General features: G+C 37.6%; 1 protein-coding gene across 4 annotated transcripts in view; it reads left to right on the top strand.

Annotated features, from left to right (window-relative positions):
• tfec (transcription factor EC) overlaps positions 1–20672 on the top strand; it is a 51228-nt gene extending 30556 nt beyond the window's left edge. Inside the window, exons 1-8 of one of the 4 annotated variants that reach the window (XM_067428582.1) lie at positions 5417–5608; positions 9315–9554; positions 9897–9998; positions 12081–12126; positions 14524–14580; positions 15572–15647; positions 16406–16553; positions 19678–20672. In XM_067428582.1, the coding sequence (XP_067284683.1) occupies positions 5552–5608; positions 9315–9554; positions 9897–9998; positions 12081–12126; positions 14524–14580; positions 15572–15647; positions 16406–16553; positions 19678–20139 (1188 nt within the window). In that variant the 5' untranslated portion in view covers positions 5417–5551 and the 3' untranslated portion in view covers positions 20140–20672. Of the gene's footprint in view, positions 1–5416; positions 5609–6712; positions 6817–8385; positions 8640–9314; positions 9555–9896; positions 9999–12080; positions 12127–14523; positions 14581–15571; positions 15648–16405; positions 16554–19677 lie in introns of those variants that run through there. The other 3 variants (XM_067428583.1, XM_067428581.1, XM_067428580.1) reach the window with 3 other exon arrangements.
• Positions 20673–20955: the final 283 nt, after the last annotated feature.

Genomic DNA, 20955 nt, shown 5'->3' with positions numbered 1-20955 from the left:
TACATTCGTCCAATCAGATAAAACAAGAGTCTGTGTTTAAACGCCAAATTGAATCCCCTGCTTCAGTCTTTCATGACATTAGAAGTAAAATGGATTGATTGTGTTCAGCTATTTTACAACAGATAACTGAGACAATGACATAAGGGCTTGAGTACTTAAAATAAAACCATCTAGTCTGAAATTAAGGAGTTTGTAATGCAATTTTCAAGTTACATCACTATACATATAGATAGTGGCGCTTGATATTACTATTCCTCATATTTGAACAAACCAATAAGCCTAAACTTTTGCATGTATCTCATCCCTCAGTTTTGAATGATACCCTGTAAGTTTGTTGTTTAAGGTGCTTTTCAAAGTAATAAAACTTTTATATTTTATTTTCATATGGCGGATGATAAAACAAGTGGGAAAAGATCTCATAGGGCTTAAATTGAAAAAGGGACCTGTCAGACTCAGGAATGGGCTCTTTCAACCAAACCACCTAACAACTATCTAGAAGACCATAGCAACCGCATAGCAATGTGCTAAAATCCACTCAGAACGCTCCAGAAACAGCATAGAAACACTAGCATTGTGACTGTGAAATACTTAAAGCTCCACTGTGTGATATTTCCCCCATCTAGCGGTGTAAAGGTATATGACCATCCAGTGAATATTAGTTTCTGTTCCTCTCAATTCTGATTTAGTTTTAACTCCTACGGTGGCCGATTTAGTCCAAGATTAACATGGCAATCCCCCTCTTCACATTCGACACAGTGCCATCGAGTGTTAAAACGCGAAAGGCGAAGCTTGAATTTATGGGTATGTCCCTCTTTGGCTAATGTACTTTCAAGATGGAGGGGCAACATGGCGACCAGCATTCGAACCCCTCACCCGTATGTATTTTCAATGGCATATTATAAACTTACGAGAATACTTTATTACTTAAAAGAAGTTAATATACATTAATGAGCACATATATTTTTGAAAGAACTAAGTGTTTTTAGCTAAGAATAAGCTAAAAAAGTTACACAGTGTAGCTTTAAGAGATTCTTCAAGGTTTGGGGTCTTTTTTTAATAATTAAAAAAAAATATTTTATTGCTGAATTAAGCAGAATGTATAGTCATTTCTCATCATTCCTTCAGAAATCATTCTAACATGCTGATTTGCTGCTCAAGAAACATTTATTATTATTAAAGTATTTTTGCAGTAAAATATCCAAAAACCACTAGGCTAGTGTTATATATTTTGTTCAGTTGAGTTCTTACAATATCTCAAATGTTTCCAACTATTTGTAAATGGTGAGAAAATTGCTATTTTAACCAAGGAGCCGGGACATCTGAGGGAGTCGCCTGTCAATTGCGTCATATCTGCGTTACCCTCGGTTTTATTTTGCAGAAACTCTTCACTCTTACTGCAGTGTGCAACAAGTGTCACAGCAGCCACTGAGCGAACGCACAGAGTAACGTCATAGCATCATTTTAAACACACTTAAATGTATCTAATAAGATGAACAGAGCTGGGTTACCTCATTCCCATGACCGGAAAAACTGAAATAGCGCCGGCGACTGTGTGTTTGGGTAACAACCGCTCCACCGGCCTTGCTCAGGTCCTTCAACACTCGGTCCTGCTCTGCTTCACACTACAGTAACATTAATAAACACATTCATGAACATGATTTCTCCCCGAGTCCTATTTTTCACCAGCTGTGAGGTGAAGACCACATGTCCCAAGATGCTGCGCTCAAACTTGTGTTATCAAACCACACCTTTGTTTTAAATAGACCTTTGTTGAAAACAGTTGTACTGCTTAATATTTTTTGGGAAACCATGATTATTATTATTATTTTAGGATTCTCTGATGAAAGAAAAGTTCAAAAGAACAGCATTTATTTTAAATATAAATATTTTGTAATATTGTAGATGTCTGAAAAAAATCATTTTAATGTGAATTTCCTTACCGACTCCAATCTTTTGAACAGTAGTGTACATCTGTGCATTATTGCTATTATTGTTATTATACACCGTAATTGCTTAATATGTTAGGGTGACCAAACGTCCTGTTTTCCCAGGACATAGACATTTTGGTTATAGATAGTATGTTGTAATATAAATGCATAGAAATTAATAAGGCTTCTTTGAGTAAAATTCAAGTATCATTTGAGTATCCCATTGCCGGGTCGAGTGTCCTGGTTTTCGGTATTCAAAATATGGTCACCCTATTACATGTGTTTGTTACGTTTGTGTCCTTACCCTAGCTCACCTCACTGAGACGAATCCTGAAATTAACTTACGATCTGTCGTTATAACACAACTCTCCACAGCCAAAAAGAAACAGTGCAGGCAAATTCATTTAGGTGATTCAAACCAGTGATTAGCCCAAACCCAGATAAAAGAAAGCCTTTCAAAACCACAGCTTACCCATAAACCATTGCCCTGAGAGCGGTGGGTCCTTTTTGTGAGTCTAGCGTGTAGAGGGAAGTCATGTGATGCAGTTTGGTCATTTTGTGATTTTAAGGGGATCAGTGCAAAGCGGGGGGCCGAGTTAGAAGATCATGGGATACATTTAGATGCTTCCTAAAAGTCAGATTCACCACATCTACTTTCCAAAGCATTATTTGAAGTGGATAGCCTGTATTTGAATAGTGTTTTAGTCACTGTTTGTTTTAGGTCTGCAATTAAATCTGTCCGTGCACAAGGTTGAGTGAATTCCTCTCAGGTGTGCCTGTGAACGGCTTGCCTTGTCGGCCCTGATGGAGCGGAGGCTAATTGATTTACATCGAAAATCGCATTAGACATAATCACATCTTTTCTGGGGGAACCAAGTTTCTATTCATTCCACCCTTAAACGCACAAACCTATTAGCAGCCTATGAAGCTGTTTATGTAACATTGCAGAAGATGAATATTTGGAACTATTGAAGCTAGTTTATATCTCACAATTTCAAGTTTATGTCTTGTAAAGTTCATATCTAAAACTCAGAACTGACAAGCTTCCATAGTTACCAAATGCAATGAGATTCATACATTTCTAAGCAAGACTTTTTTTCTAATGCTTCTAAGCTTTACAAGGCCCTGCATACTTTTGGTTTGCTATGAAAATATTAAAATTCTGATTTTATTTCTCACAATTCCAAGTTTACATCTTGCAGTTTAGATATAAACTCAGAATTGCTAGACTTAAACCTGTAATTACATGTAAAAAATCAGAATTGCGAATTGCGCGTTTATATTATTTATATTATGTTTATATTTGTATTATATTATTAATTATTTTTTTCCAGAACATGGCAGAAACAAGCTTCTATATATAGCAAAATAACAAAGCAACTGGTATTGATTTTAAAGAATAACAGCACAGGTACATTTTAAATAAAAGTAAAATAAAACTAAATTAAATATTAAAAAATTAAGATCAGCTCAAGTGTTTACATTTTTGGGGTCCCTTTATAATACAATCAAAAAGAGAATCAAGGTAAATTTCACATAAATTGTGTATATCTTTCACATACCATATTTCTTGTTGATAAACTGGGTTGCAACACTGAGCTCAGGGAGGACAGTTTGGCACTCCTATCATAGAGTTAAAATGAGTGTAATATTTAATTTATATATGAATCATTAAAGTCTTCTGGTTATTATGCATTCCTTTTCTACTTGGATAAAACAGCTCTCAGATGTGTGAGCTGGACTTTGAAGTCTTGTCTCAGAAGCGGCCCAACTCTTACAGGAAGTAGCTCATGTTTTATACATACTGTATGTGGGACTAACAAAGGTGAGAATTCAGTCCGGGCCCAGAGAAAAACATGGAAAAATGGCCAACCAGGATTTTCGGTAAGAGGTAAATATACAAACATACAAAAAAACTCTAGAGAACACGCACGCACACATCTATGTTTTATGGGGACTTCCCATAGGCGTAATGTTAATTAATTTTTATACTGTACAAACTGTATATTCTATCCCCTTAAAATAACCCTACCCTAAACCTACCCATCACAGAACATTTTCTGCATTTTTACATTTTCAAAACGCTGCTTTTCTTTTGGGGACTAAAAAAATGTCCCATAATGTCAACATTTACTGGTATTACTATCCTTATAAGGCTATATCCCCATAAAGTAGGAAATACCGGGAATACCAGGTACACACACACACACACACACACACACACACACACACGCTCAAAGGCATTCTGGTCCATTACTAGAAAATTTCCTCTGCATTTCCTTTAAAACAGGAAACAAGGCAACAAAAGGATGCAGATACACACATCCTGTCTACTTGAAAGCTCTGCAATGATTTCAACAATTTCCAAAGCATCTTCTCACTGTTCTCATGCCACAAATCATAATCCGAGATACTAGTTTATTTAGGCCCAAATTGTTTTGCTTATTTTATATAATGCAACACTAAAGCCTTTATTCCTTGTAAATGTGATTTTATATTGCTCAATTGTCATTCAATATTTGTCTATGCCACTTGATATCTCACAATTTAATATACTGTAATTGCTACTTTAAATCCCCCAATTTTTTATTTAAATCTCACAAAATGACTTAATGTCTTGCAATTGTGACTTTATATACTTTGTGACTTTAAATCTCACAATTACATCTCTCACAACTGCAAACTGAGACAAACTGTTTTGTCTCAAGATGCACACCAGTAATGCTTTTTTTAAGGCATGTTTATAAAATCTACTTAAATATCCCGATTGAACTATGGCCTAATACTGTCTTCATCTAAGCCCTTTGCGTGAAACCTGGCCAATTGCAAATATGACATTTCTTATCTCACAATCACAACTATGACTTAATGTAAACATGATCTTACACTTACATTACTCTGGAAACAGACTTCCATAAATTCCTCTTCTGTTTGACTTTGTGGTTTAAACTGGCAGCAAGTCATATTTATATTGTTTCTACAGAGAAACGCAAACAACACTGCAAAATGTGGGAAACAATCTACACAGTTCAATACAAATATTGACCTGGAAGACTACATTTTATGGAAAACAATCAAAACAATGTAGTCATTTTAATCTCAGAGGCTTCAATAAGCAGCACTATGCACTTTTTTGGCCTTGAGTGTACTTGTTGGTTCTCAAAGTGAATCTGTGTGCACTACACTACTTACAAGTGCACATGCAAGCGAGTGTGTCCGCAGTAGCAGTTGTTCGGATTCATTTTTATGTACGTTGTGTGCGTTAAAGAGATAACCTACCAGGGGAATGTGCTGCATAAGGCTGTAAAGATCAGACAGGAAGGACCAAGAACAAAATAACCAGCACCTGAAATTCTGCCTCCGTCAGGCCTTTGGGTGGCCACTAGATCCCGTACAGAGGAAGCTGGAGAGCTGAAAAAGCTGATGTGTCATGCCTTCCTCTCCAGGCCCGTGTTTCTGCACACACAGCTCAGGAAAGCACACACACACGTTTAGTTATCCTTCTGCTTTCCTAGCCTCATTGCATTTACATTTGACTGACTCCTCTTGGGTTGCGGTTTAAGGGCAAAGACTGCAGGCCATTTTTGCATGTTTGCGTGACGGTGAAGGCTTTCTTGTGGACCATGAGCCGCTGCTGTTTGGTTCAAGTCATCTCTCTCACTGAGATACAACTGATGCCGGTACGTAGCTGCAAGAGAGAGAGAGAGAGAGATAGGGATGAGAGATACATGCAACTGACTGAGTTCAAATGCTGTTTGTCAGTCTCTGAGTTTAATGTTCTTGAATAGTTGCTTGGAATGGTTTAATGAAAAACTTTTGAGTTTAGATTGAGCTTTTTGAGTTTTGAAGAGATTGCTTTCTGTTGCTCAGCTGGGACAGTACACTATGGCACTCAAAGTTTCGGTTCCCAGGGAATGGTTCACAATGATATAATGTATAATTTGGATGCACCATAAATCACTTTGGATAAAAGTGTGTGTCAAATGCGTAAATATACTTTGAATATCTATTTGGGTTGGAGCCATGGTTAAATGGACCAAAAAGCATTTGGACACTCAAATGACTAAATGTCATATCCTAAATATATATTTAAAATGTAATCTGTAAATGAATGATGATAGAGTTAATCACATTTGTGTAAAATAATAAATACTATAAAATGTTATAAACATGTATAGCATTTAATATCATCAAATAATAAGCAGCAAATATATTTCCAGAACAGAAACATATTTATATACTATTAATGATGCTTGGTTTGATGGTTTGCATTCTTGCCTTTAGACATTTAGTATTTTTTGCGCGTGACTAAATTGTCTAAATATATTAATTGCTGCTGTGCATAAGATGCATATAAACATGAAGAACATACTGTCAAATCCACAACAAGGAAACTTGATGTGAATGTGATTCCGTCTTTTGGTGTGTTGTGTGTGTGTGTAAGATGTTTTACTTTCTCTTCCCCTCAGAAACTTTTGTGGTCTAACAGTATTGTTTCTGAGGAGGAATATTCAGTATAGCACAAATTATGTCTTCAGAAAAAGAAAAAAAAAACACACCAAAAAGGAGTAGCTCTGACTCACATCTGTCAGGGGTAATGTATATTCTATAGATGTATATTGAAGTGATTTGACTCTCCTATTGTAACTCGCTCTAATACCTGACCTTTTGACCATGAAAGGTTTTGTCCATAATTTCTACAACTGGTAAAAATCGTCCCCCTCCCCATTGTTTCAAAACACAGATTTTTCTGAAGTGAAACCAGAACTTGACTAATCCTGAAACAAAATTAAGCAACATCAATGCTAGCACAACAGATTATACCTCGCTGTTCAAGACACACTTACAGGTTTTCTAGGGAAGATGTTCACTTAAAGTCCAAATTAAGGTAAAGGAAATCTTTCTTATTTTATGACATATGTTATGTCAGTACTTTTTTGGATTATAATATAATTGACTATTATATACAATTAATTACATATATTTGTATACATTTAAAAAAAAATAATTTAAAGTGTGTGTACATTTTTATCAGGCTCCTATGTTTAGGTTCAGTATTTTCACTTTAATGGCAGTGAAAGGGTTATTAGTCAATTATTGAAATGCCTTATTTTAATAATGTCATTAAGTTTAAAATAAAAAACAAAAATGTTCCTTTAAATGAAATGTCAGACAGACTGTGTACACTTTAAATTATTTAAATGAGTACACTTTACTTTTGTGGAAAATATAAACATAAAATATAAAAATATAAGCATTATCAAAAATGTATAAAATAAGTTATTGCAAATATCACTGTATCAATGATGATTTAGTGTAAAATCAGCTTGTAATCTGCCTGCTGAATGTTTAATTGAAACCTCTATTGTGGAAATGTCATCTAATACACCTATATTCACACATAGGACTTCCACTGTCTACACTTTATTTGTGAACAAAATCACTACAACTTCAATCAGATTACAGGCCTTGATTAGTTAATAGTCTTGTATCCTGCATTCACAACAGAAAGGAGAGATCAAGTCAAGGACGTGGCCCTCTAACACAACTAGCAGTGAGCAGGATAACCCTTCCCTTCCCCACTGCAGAGATGAGCTCTCAGGCACACAATGGCTTCTTTCACCTTTGCCTGGGATAAGAGAGAAGTTACACTCTTAGGTCTTTTTGAAGTCAAATCTAGTGTGTGTAATGAAAAGAGCTTTGCAATGGCTGATAAACAGAGACAGACCTCTGCTGAACTGTTGAATACGCAGTCAGAGGGCATAGAAGATCCGATTTGGTCCTCGGATTCATCCTTCAAGAGCTTAAATAACTATTTCAGTGCGTATGGGATAATATTTTCCATTTAGGATTTCTATTGAAGGAGCGGTATAGCCTATCTTCCAACAAATGTTTCAGATTCAACGAGCATTAGTAATAAATGCCTCTTTTGTTATTGCAAACAGACGTTTTGATCAAATTAAGCATAACTTTCGTTCACACAATTGAGTGTTTTTGTCAACGGTCAGTGAAAGTTCAGTTTTGGATTTTTCCTAAAATACATTGACCGCCATAAAAGTAACTCAACAGTTGTGCTTTTGTGAGCGTAGACAACATAATAATGACTACTAGGGGTTGCCCCTGTCACCCCGAATGAATGCTTCCCTCCTATATTTAGCTTTACGATATGTTATACACTAAAATTAGAGAAGCAACCGGGTTCATGACAGTTAGTTTTTGAAAACAGATACAAGACAATGTTGTCTAGTGAGTTTGGTCCAGAGATGGGCCCCTGGGTCATTTGGAAACTGCACAGAACAAGCAGTAATTGTCTCGGACCCCCCGAAGCAGAAGTGGCAGAAGGGGGAAGTCTGGGATTGGCTGCTTCACGCAAACAAAACTGGGCGGTCCCACCAAATTGGCGATATAGGCGAAAGACCTCGACCCTGTGGTGATCAAACCTGTCAGATCAGTAATCTCTCCACTTGAGGTGATTACTACGACCTGCAATAAAAAGGAAAGGCCTGGTCTTAGTTCTAATTAGGTCACGGAGTTCCTCCTGCTTGGTTATAAAGACTGGACAGGAACAAGAGGGGACAGTCACTCGGTTTCCTCTCCACAGCCTGGGATCCTAACTTAGCGTTCCTCCGTGTGGAAGTACAGGGATTGAGAATGCCACATTTAACTGACTGTAGTTTCTACAAGATGAGAGACGGAGCTCGAGTTTCCAATGTAAGGACTTGCTATGTTCTGCTTTGAGTTGTTTTGCGCAATATGAGGGCCGTTTTTGGTGCTTGGTTAAAGGGTAGTTCACCCAGAAATGAAAGTGCTGTCATCATTTACTCACCATCCTAGTGTCGTTTCAAACCTGTAGGACTTCCTTTCTTCTGTGGAACAACTGAAAACTGCTTTTGTCCATATAATGAATCTCAGCGGGGTCCAAACAACACACTGAATCCCCTAAGACGTTCATTGCATTGGTGGGGGGGAAACAAGATATTTTACAAAATATATTTTGCATTCCACAGAAGAAACGAGTCAAACATGACAATATGAGGGTGAGTAAATGATGACAGCATTTTTTGTGTCACCTGTCACTTTAGGTGCATTGGTTTGTTTTTTTGGCTAATGTTGCATTGCACTGTTTAAGTCACTCTTGGGGATTTTTTAAGCAGATAACCGAGTCAGATTGCATTGAGACATGCTTAAAATGCGATGTTGGTCTTAATATATGCTTAACTGAAGGAAATAAGTGCACGTTCTTTGTACATCTTGAATACGTTGAGGTGGTTTTGGTTGCACAGATGCTTAACGTTGGAAAAACAAGTTATATCAAACACACAGAAGTAAGAGAACAATCTATGGACAAATAAGACATACTAAGCTACATTCCTCTTCTTTTTGAAGGTTCAAAGTCATCTGGAGAACTCTAAGTACCACCTCCACCAGTCCCAGCAGGTCAAACAGTACCTAACTTTGGGCAGCAAACTTGCTAGCCAAGCCCACCCGGTCGCACATCCTCACCCGGGCCAGGCCCTGGGCACGGTGCCCGTCATGCGCAACGGACACATGCCGCCCATGAGCGACAGCAGTACGCCAGGAAGCCCCGTCACCTTGCTCACGCTGGCCAACAATCACGACAGCGAGGTGAGTTCTTCCTGTGATCTCATCTCTCTGTTCTAAAGTCTGAGTGTTTTTCCTCATCAATAACTTCAAACATTCAGCTCTGATCACGTTGACAATGAAAGGATGGGTCGCCCGCTCTGATAAGAGGTGCTTCATCCTCACTGTTGTCTTTCTGAGATGATGAATCATCTGTTATTGGATTAGCGGCCCAGTTTATTTACACGTCTTTCACTTTTACTCTGCACTGACACAATGACTGACGACAGTGAAAATTAAACTCAAAACAAACAAACAAACATCTCAAATTGACAAATTCAATCTCTATTGACGGAAGAATGCGCTGTAATCACTGTTTTCTTTTAGTTTCCAATGGATGAAGTTATTGATGATCTTATTAGCCTTGAAAGCGGGTTCAAAGATGGGGGTTTGGATTGTATGGAGCCAGGAATCATAATGCAAAATAACGTAAGTATATGCCAAGTTTATCTCTTCACTTTGTACAACTGTTACGCCCCGTGTCATTAATAATGACAGGCCTGTGTATAGAGGTGTAAAAACTACTGGGAAATATCTAATAAAATAAAAAGTAAAATTAGAAAGTAAATTAGTTTTATATCTAATAATTAGTAAATATATATAATGCATTACGATGCAGACTCATTTCCTCATAGTATAACCCATAATCAATTTAACTGAAAATAACTTCCTACAACTGTAAAAATGAATTAAAATATTATAAATAGTTATTTAATATATTATACAAACAGGTCTTAAGTAAAGTGTTACCATGTAATGAAATAAGTACGTTTGCCTGTGCATACAATGCACACTTAATTTTGATGAAGTAAAACATTTGTAGGTTTAAAAATGAATTAAACACATTAATAACACAAACACGTGCCAGTCTTTGGTGTGCTTGTGAAAAGGGGTTTGTCTTTGTTTGAGGTCACACTGAGTCCAGCTGAGTGTCAAAGTTCAGTCTCTGCTGTGAAAAAAAGGGAACAGATTTAAATCTCAGGCTTTAAACTGTGGAACAATACAGATTAGTCTGTTAATGATGTCGGCATGCGGAGAGGTATGCCTTAGAAGAGCCTAGCTATGTTAATGAGTGATCACTTCTCCAAAACAGAAAGAGGGAGCAAGCGAGAAAAATAACTCAGCAGAATGCGCTTTTAGCATTTATCAGAGTGGAGGAATTGCAATTCAGCTAGAGCCAATGAAAACCCTTAGGTAAGCATTCGGGCACACAAGTGGCCCAACTATGTGTGAGACCAGCATCAAATTGTTTCAGTCTTACTGACGTCCGTGGATGGACAAAGCATCACTTGAGCTGTGATTACTACAACACCTGAACTCACTAGAGAGGTATGTGATACTGAGAGAGAGAGAGAGAGAGAGAGAGAGAGAGAGAGAGAGAGAGAGAGAGAGAGAGAGAGAGAGAGAGAGAGAGAGAGAGAGAGAGAGAGAGGATGAGCAAGCAAGAGTTTTGTATTTGAGTAAGCAGGCAAGCATCGGATTGAGCTAATATCTTCTCTCCCAGTGGACTTGTTCAGAAATGATACCATGCTTAAACGGATCAATTCGTTCTAATTAGTCATACAGCACGATGCATCAAGTCGCTTCCCCGTGTCAACATATCTGCTAACATGATGGGAATGGATTGAAGCGATTACGACGCGAATAGTCAAGGGGCTGTGGCAATCTTTCATGTTGATAAGCACGTTCTTTCCCCGACTGAGATAATGGAGAACGTGTACGAGCAGAGGAAACACTATAAGGCCTGCTGCCTCTGTCTTCCTGTTACGCTCTGACCTCCTCTTTAATCCTGTACTACGTTTAGAGGAAGAGGATTTCACCCATTAAGCTAACAGAAATTGGCTTTTTACTGCTCTAGCTTTTGTTGGAATGGTAGTAGGCGAAAATGGTAATGGTAATGTATATACATGTAAACGTTGGATTATGCCATAACAAATCTTCTCCAGCAATGTTGTGGGGAGAACAATAATGTAAGCTCAGTGTAATAGAAACCGAGAATCATTTCAATGAAACAATTCAAATAATAATTTGCTCTACAGTGCCCTCTTTTGTCTCCTAAAGTGCTGCATCTGTATTCTGATTGTCTATGCTCATTTAAATCATAGATGCACATAAGCTGTGCATATATCCAGAATTTAAACACCCATCATTCACCTCCTCATTGGACATATTTTAGTTACTGTGATTATGCATCATCTGGCTGTAATAATCACATTTTAATCCTCAAAATTTGTGCAAAAGGGCTTGTTTAACATCATGTTTACTCTTAACAGAGAAAATTATCATAAAAAAATCATGCATATAACACCAAATTTTATATATATATATATATATATATATATATATATATATATATATATATATATATATATATATATATATATATATATATATATATTACACCTGATGCAAAACAGACTGGATAAAAGATCATATGCGGAATAATTACTCGTGGTGAACATGTAACGTCCGTGTGAATCTAGACTTACTTTCTCTCTCTTTCTTCTAAAGGGGTCACTGAACAACAGCATGCTGGACGTGTACGGCGGTGACCAAGGTATGACTGCCGCTCACGGTGGACTGACACCCTCATTGCCCACAAAGCTCTCAGTTAAAATGGAAGTCACAGGTACGGAGCACAGAAAGGCACAGACGCCTGTCCGAGCAGGACCTGTGCTGTTATCAAAGGCATTTCAGAAAGAAACATTTACAAGAGTGGTTTAAATTTAGATGGAAAAGATGTGACTGCAGTTTTGAAATGTCTAAGTACAATCTAAGTGTCTAAAATGTCTTACAATCGAAGTAAGAGCAATGACAAGGTCACAAGTGTAAGTCCCTACAATAGGTTAAATGGGGTTCTGTATAGAACACTAGGGGTTCTTGACTTCATTTTAAAGAACCCTTTATGTCAAAAAGTATGATTGCTTAACACTTTCATGTAGGCCTGTCTCGATAGTCAATAAATCAATGAATCACACGATAAAATAATAAAATGACCTTGTGCAGACGCAGAGTATAAACAAGGCTTAAAGCTACACTGAAGTTGGCAGTTTGATAAATGCAAGTTAATTTTCAGTTCAATCTTTGTGTGCTAAAAAGGCACAAGTTCATGTAGAAATATTAATACACAATCTCCTTTTTTGTGAAATAAATGAAAAGCATGTCATCAATGTCTTCTCTCTTGCTGTATCAAAATCTCACCTGGCTTTCCTCAGAGATGGTCAAGTTTAGTTTGTGCATGATTACATGATCTAACATTTTTTTTATACTGTATCCTAAATTGTGGATAATTAAGCTATATATCATATGCTTAAGTACATGGAGTGTTAACAATTAAAAGAAAAAAACAACAACAGAACCATACAGAACCGGAAACCGTGACCCTAAAACCGTGATACAAACCGAACCATGGGTTTTGTGAACCATGCCACCCCTAATATGCACCTAAAACACAATCATCCGTTGCAGTTTTCATCAATTTTATTTATTGTTTTTGGTTGTTTTGTTCATTTATTGTGGATAAATGTTTTCCATTATCAGTGCTAAATAGTCTTTAGAAATTAAAAGTTTATTGATCTTTGGAAAGGTGTTACTGCATTATTATGCCATTATCATTATCATCATTAGTTTTTAGTGATGCAGTGTTTACAAGTTGTTTACATCATAATATTCTAAAATTATCCCATGAAAGAAACCCCTAAAAGGTTCTATATATGAAACGTCTGACAGAACCCTTTAAGGTTCTACATAGAACTTTTTTTTCTAAGAGTGCAGAACTATTCATTAAATACTGAATTAAATAAGTGAGTTATACATCATATTATACTCTGAAAAAAGCGTTTCTGAGAAACACTTATTAGTGTATAAAAGTGAAAAAAAGTCTGCACGTATATAGTATAATATGATAAAATGTAATTAATGTAAAAAACTATATCCTGAATCCACTAAGCTGCTTTGGATAAAAGTATGTCAAATGCATACACATAAATATAATATACAAATATAATGTATTTTTAGGTGTATATAGGTTAGAAAAGTCCTATTCAACAGCGCTAATAAAAACAAAACACCACAATATCTTTCCTTATGGAAATTCATCTCTAGCAAAGCAAACCCAGACAGACCCCTTCCACATGTGTTATTCCAAAAGGCCCGGGCTGTGAAAGCCAAACACAACTGTATGTTTCATGTTATTATCCAGCTGTCTTATTCTAAGAGTGCTCTGCGTTTAGCACGCCATTGTGCTGCTCACATTCTTCATTATCAATGCTCCAGTGAGCAGAATATGGTAGCATGTATTCTTAGCATGATAGACACGACACAATGCCTCCTTTGTGGGTGCCTTTTTTTCTTATGAATGCCATGCATCAAGTAAAGCTAATTGATTCAGGAAATAGAAAAGATGCCTGGAGAACTCTTCACTCCGGCAGGAAAATAAGTGCATTACTGTCTTTTTCACATAAGCGTGCTGCACGGCGCTCTTGTTTGGTTACGCGCGGCTCAAATGACCTTATTGAATCAGCAGAAATGAATTGAGAAATCCAATCACTGCACCCAATTATATAATTTGGAAGAATGTGAATATGAATGCAGAAGCATTTGGCCTCCCTCCTCTTCACCCGCTCCGGGATGTCAGCAGCAGATCGGTTAATCGCAAGGTCTGGAAGGATTAAAAGAAGATACACAGCTTTTCTACATTAAGACAGAGATCTGGTGTTGACAAGTCTGGGGTGAATGACACTTGTTCAAACACAAAAAGAGGACTTGTACTGATGTTTTTGGAGTATTAGGCAGGAATCTTGAGGATTGGTTTGGAAGTTCCTAAAACTAATGATGTTATTAATCTAACGGCTTTCTTTAAGGGCCTATTTTGCATCAGCATGGTGTTCAACCTATCTTTGGATATACACTTATTCGTTTCTGTAATGCCTTCCCATCTTTTCTTTTCTTACAGTACACGACACCAGAGTCATGGCCAAAGAAAGACAGAAAAAAGACAACCACAATCTAAGTAAGAGGCCTTTACACTTGTTTATTTAACCTTCATTTTCTATTTAGAGAGCCAGAGGCCCAGAAAAATCTTCCGGGAAACTGTTGTTAACAAAAATGCATACCTATTTTTTTTTTTTTTTTGCTGTGTGCTTTTTACCCAACTCAAATTAACTCCAGAACTGAAGCAAAGTGGCTGGCTATATTCCATATAACAGTCTTTTTGTTTAAAAATGCATGGCTGATTAGTGATACAAAAGAGGGTCAAATGGACGATTAGGTCAGAGAAAATATTCTGGTCACACTTTACATGCATTAACTAACAATGAACAATACATTTGTAACCGTATTAATTCCTCTTTGTTAACGTTAATTAATGAAAATACTACTGTTCATTGATAGCACTTGTTGGCTCAGGTCCATTATGTAATATGGTAACACTTTAGTTTAGGGTCTATAGTTGCTTATTAGGATGCATATTACTAGTATATTGGCTGTTTATTAGTACTCATCAAACATGTTATTAATCCATATTATGTTATTAATCATATTAATGCCTTATTCTGCATGACCATATTCAACATCCCTTAATCCTTCCAAAACTAACTATTAATAAGCAGTGATTAGGAATTTGAGGAAAAAGTCTTAGTTAAGAGTGAGAACTGGACCCTTTTCTAAAGTGTGACCAATAATATTAACAGATACAGTTTTTAATTTTAATAATGTATTAGTGACATTTAGAATACGTGTCATTCTTAGTTTACGTTAGCTAATGCAGTTAACTAAACAAATGGAACCTTATTGCAAAGTATTACTAATATTCTTTAAGAGTTTGGGGATAATGAGCCTAATTTCAAAATGTTATTTTATTTATTTTTTAAATGTACATTAGGGTTAATGTAATTATTTATATTTAATAATAGACCACAATTTGATAATGCATTCATAAATTTATATTTAATGTTAACATTAGGTTTGTGCTGCATGACTTACTTTGTTCTCATAATCGGCAGTTGAAAGACGACGGCGATACAACATCAACTACAGGATCAAAGAGCTCGGAACACTGATACCGAAATCAAATGACCCGTAAGTAAAAGTCTTACTGGATTCACAGCTGAACTCAGTCTTAGGGAAAAAAACATCACATCACAGATAGACTCATAAAGACAGGGCAAAATGACATTGAAGTAGAGAGAAAATGACAGTACAGTGCTCATTTCTCAAGGAAATACCTACAGCGCGGACAGACCACCATCTGAATGATGAAAATGAGGTTCAAGGCAAAGTATAGACCATTTGAACTAAAGTTTAAGCACAACTGAACCCAGAGATGAAGTAGAGTGCAGACATTGCCCCGGCTTAATTGAACTTTTTATCGAATTTAAATGGAAGGCTAGTGCTGTCACCTTGCCATTAACACAAGATAAAGGAGATTATTAGCTCCGATCAGGCCAACATCTTATTCCATAGAAAGAGACAATTTCACGACACTTTCCTCCTTTTAAAAAGTAATGGTATCGGGAATGACTGCACTTTACTTCGGCTTCCAAAGTCCATTTTTTTTTCCTTTTTTCCCCTCTTCCGACACCTATTTTTGCTCAGGGATTAATTTTACCGTACAAGGGGCCGTAGAATGGTCTTTCTGCAGACGTACTTAACTATTCCATTAAAATTCCCATTCAAAGGCAAGGTAATGTCCGAGAATGAATAATTGGCCATGTAAATCACAGTTTCTTAGTCCTGGGGAAAAAAGGAGACCCTTGTGAGGCTTTTCTCTGTGTATGAAAGTTCTGCTGATGCAAAGGCGGTGTTGAGAAAGGTTATCTTTTACGTTTCTCTGCCAGTGATATGCGCTGGAACAAAGGGACGATCCTCAAGGCCTCGGTGGAATACATTAAGTGGCTGCAGAAAGAGCAGCAGCACGCCCGTGATCTCGAGAGCCGACAGAAGAAACTAGAACAGGCCAACAGAAGACTCCAGCTACGAATCCAGGTAAAGAGACAAAAAGAACAAGTGAACGAGGGGAATATGGCCATGAGAGAGAGTGAGAGTGAGAATGAGATGTAGACATGAGAAACGGCAGAAAGCCATGGTTGTAGGAGTGAAAGATAAGGAAAAACATAAAAGTGAGGGATGTAATACAAAATAGAGGGATGAAAAGCTTACATTTTATGAAAAGCTACCACTTCATGAAGACACTTGGAGAATTTATCTAAAATAGCATCTAACTTGGACTAAATAAACCGTAGTTTTACAAACACAACTAAAACACATTCATAAAACCAAGTCAAAAACGGTTACAACAGGATGTACAGAATTGAACTACATGTTTCCCTTAGAAAGAGACTAAAAATGAATTCAAAAGTTGTTTATTTGCCCCATGAATCATTAAATCACCTGAATCGTTTAATGAAAATGAATCGAATGAGAATTCACTCTCAAATGAATTGGGCTTCCTGTTATTTAAGAGAGCGTTTAGGAAGCCATGTTTAATTACCGCCTCAACTCTCTCTGCCAAATCTGGTCAAATAGTGTTTTGTTTTGCTTCTTGTTGGAAAAGCAGCTTGAAACTGGAAGGAAAAAAGCCGCTCTATTGAATAACCTAGTTTTAGTTGAGTTTAAGTTAGTCACTTACCAACACTGTAGGACAAGCAGCTAAAACAAGCATGATAATGTCCACACTAGTGGTTTTAACTGGTCAATTAAGCTGATGACCATCTTAATCAGCTTTTAAAAACAGGTTCAAACACACGTCCCCATGTGCCTGACATCGAAGCAGCCTGCTCCTACTGATGTTTGTAACCGCTTTTCCTGCCCCGCTTTGAAACACGATGAGCTGAGGTGATTGCCTGATTAATAAATAGCGGCTACAGCTTCGTCAGGAGCAGAATGCTCCCCGGAATTAGATTATGAGGGCTAATAACTCTGAAGAGCTGGGCTCCTCGTCTGAATTTATGCATTACATTCTAACAGTATTGACATATTCGTGGACCAGGCGCGAGTCTTCTTCACACATGTGAATACATCGCAATTAGCCCTCAAAGTAATTACCCGAGGCTCCCTATCAAAAAGCTAATGCTAATAATGCCTCAATTGAGTGTCTGAAGATACCCACGTTGAGAGGCAATGCAATAGCTCATTTAGACTGTCTCCGCTACAGATAATGTGTGGGAGTAATGGAACAAGAAGCATGAAACCATACCGGCTAGTGTAGACACTTGCATGAGTACAATGTTAGTAATTAGTGTAAATCTCATCAACCAAATAACTGACAAAAATCTTGTATTATTATTATTATTAGTGTAAATCTCATCAACCAAATAACTGACAAAAATATTGTGTTATTATTATTATTTTAATTTCATTAACAATAATAAAGTCGAGTCAAATCATGCACAGCATTATATTTAAATGATTTTAATTAAAAAGATGATCAAACAAATAAACTTTTTTTACAGTGTCCCTGTTACACACCTTACATGTACTAACTATAGTCATAACAGTAAATTATGCATAATTATAAGCAACTAACCCTAAAAATAACCTCAAAGAAAAATACAGACTATTAATACATAATATCCAATAATGTTTTAAATTATCCAATTACCCAACTGCATTCTGTACATATAACATTAATCAGATATTTATAAACGTATACAAAATGTGGTTTATTTTGCTTTTTAAACTGGTGAATGTTTGATCATCACCTAAAATTAGATGTCATTTTATTCACACTAAAATTACAGGCCTGGGTATCCTTCAATTAAAACACATTTTGCTCCATCTTGTGCATGGTTGATCGCGCAAGCCTTTCATAGTGTACTCCTTTGGCAGTTAGTGCGAAAAAATGCGTTTAATGCGTCCAACTTTTTAAAGTGGACTTTGTTTTCAAGCACTTAAATCACTTGCCCATGCGCTGTTGTACATACACCGTCCGTGCGGTCACAAAAATTGGGCTGCACATGGACAGTAACCTACCCAATGCGTCACAAACGACTGAAGTATACTTTGGCCTTGATAAATATGGCAATGAAATGTTGACCAATTGGAGAATGTTTTCACCAAAAAACGTTGGAATGGTGTTAGCCCAAAGGTCTGGACAATAGGGGTGGGAATCTTTTACCATCTCACGATTCAATTCGATTCCGATTATTGAGGCCACGATTCGATCCAAGACGATTCGATTTTGAAAATATCAAAATTAAATCCACACCCGCCCAGACCCGTTAATATTTATAATATTCATACGTAATACAGTATGTTCGAGGGGGGAAGGAGGAGGCGGGAACTGGCGAACATTTAAAAGATTTTGACCAAACAAAACGAAAGTAACGTGGGCAGCCCCTCACGGACCACTGCCGCACGCGCACACACATGATAAAACGTAAACACAACTCAACGTCAAATCCAGGTCAGGTGATCTCTCGTCCTTATATGCCTCCGAGCTCCGAGGACTCGAGATCAGTTTGGCTCGCGGTTGACGCTCATTCACAATCAAGCCCCGGTCTCGCTCTCTCTCTCGCTTGTCCACCTCGCCACAGAAATATCGCACATATTTTTCATCCGCGCTACTACCCGCCCACAGAGAGGTAATTATCCGCCCGCAAATTTTATAAATGTCACAATCCACCTGTTTTAGCCACTTTTATGCGGGTATCCCGCAGGTACCCGAACGGTTGCAGGACTCTACGTCGCGTATAGGCTAGTTAAAATGGAGGCGAACACCCAGCTGATTTTATTAATGTATTAAATCGATTCTTGGACTTTCAGATTGATTCTGAATCGTTGCAAATGAGAATCTAGATTCTTCTGTGAGTCGATGTTTTTTTTGGCACACCCCTACTCGACAAGTTAATGATTTTGCTTGTTTGGCAAGTTTAGCTGCTCTGTTTTAATCGGAAGCCCTGTTTGGTGGTTACATCAGAATATAGCTCTGTGTCGGATGCATTTTTGAAGTTGATTGAACCACTTCATGCGTTTATGGCACCTAAAGCAAAAAAAGAAGGAAAGATACCAAATTAGATCTATTATTAGATCTGTCAGACTTCATCCAGACGGCCTGAATGCAAAGTGGCCAGTTTATCTTTACCCACCTTCCTGTGTGTATCTTTGACAGGAATTGGAAATCCAGGCTCGTGCTCACGGTCTTCCTAGTATGGCTGCTTCTATGGGAGCAGTTGAACTTTCATCCCATCTCCTAAAGCAGCACCCGACCCAAGTAACACCGGCCCCGCAGAGCACCCAGGCCCTACCACAGCCAGGCCAGCCTCCCCTCTACCCTCATGAGGACTTGAGCAGCTCGGAATACACCCAGCGGACACCCTTGCCAGCGGCCATGGTTGCGGGGAACGCTGGAGAACAGTCCGACGGCTCCACCACCTTCTCCGATCCTCTCTCCCACTTTACTGACTTCTTCTGCAGCACCTTGAAAGAAGAGCACCGGCTGGACGAGATCCTGATGGACGACCCTCTCTCGCCCTTCGGGACCGACCCACTCCTCTCCGCCGGATCGCCAGCGGCATCCAAAGGGAGCAGCCGCAGGAGCAGCTTTAGCTCAGAGGAAGCAGACGAGCTCTGACCTCCCGGATGCCGACCTGCAACACTGTGTAACTGACCTCCCATTTCCATTGGATTACAAAGAGTCGGGAACTCACCCCAACATGTTACCCCAATGTTGAGTCAGACACATCAAAAAAGGGAGATTGACTGATTGATCTACTGACATTGACCTACTGTGCAGATAAAGGACTGTCTATACAGCAGTAACACGGATCACCAAATGTATGTATATTTCTGAACCTTAATGGCATTGTTGAGACGGACCAGTTTAAAGAGAGGAATCTTTTTGTGCCTTATCCAAAGCAGGCTAACTTTATTACCACTGAGACCAGAAGCAATGCAGATGTAATTATGCTAGGCAAAAAAACAAAAAAAACACCTAACACATCTTTGTTTCATACATAATGTATTTTTCCAGAAACATACTGTTCAAGTATTTATGTTTTAATCCCTGTATTCTTAAAAAAACATTTCTTATTCTAACATTTTACTTTTTATATATAACTCTAGGGGTGTGGGAAAACACAATAAACCCCTTTTTGATAAACTGAACTCACCGTCTCACATTTCTTGCATATACAAAGTTTCATTCAAGTCAAAGTTTCGGTAAAAGAAGATATTTTGAAGAACGCTGGCAATCGTTTTAGTGACCAAGAACAAACATTTCTCAAAATATCTTCTTTTCAGTTCCACAGAAGAGAGTCATACAGGTGTACAGATCTCGCAATCATTTGTTTTCTCACAATTGTGTGTTTTTATCTCAGCTATAAACTCACAATTGTAAAAGATGTAAACTCATCATGAGAAAAATTACCTTCTTTTTTGTATGGTAGAA

This window comes from Pseudorasbora parva, chromosome 20 (assembly GCF_024679245.1).
Source record: "Pseudorasbora parva isolate DD20220531a chromosome 20, ASM2467924v1, whole genome shotgun sequence".
In the NCBI taxonomy this organism is placed as follows: Eukaryota; Metazoa; Chordata; class Actinopteri; order Cypriniformes; family Gobionidae; genus Pseudorasbora; species Pseudorasbora parva.
The sequence above is the reverse complement of the archived record's forward strand: the minus strand, read 5'-3'. Positions and strand labels throughout refer to the sequence as shown.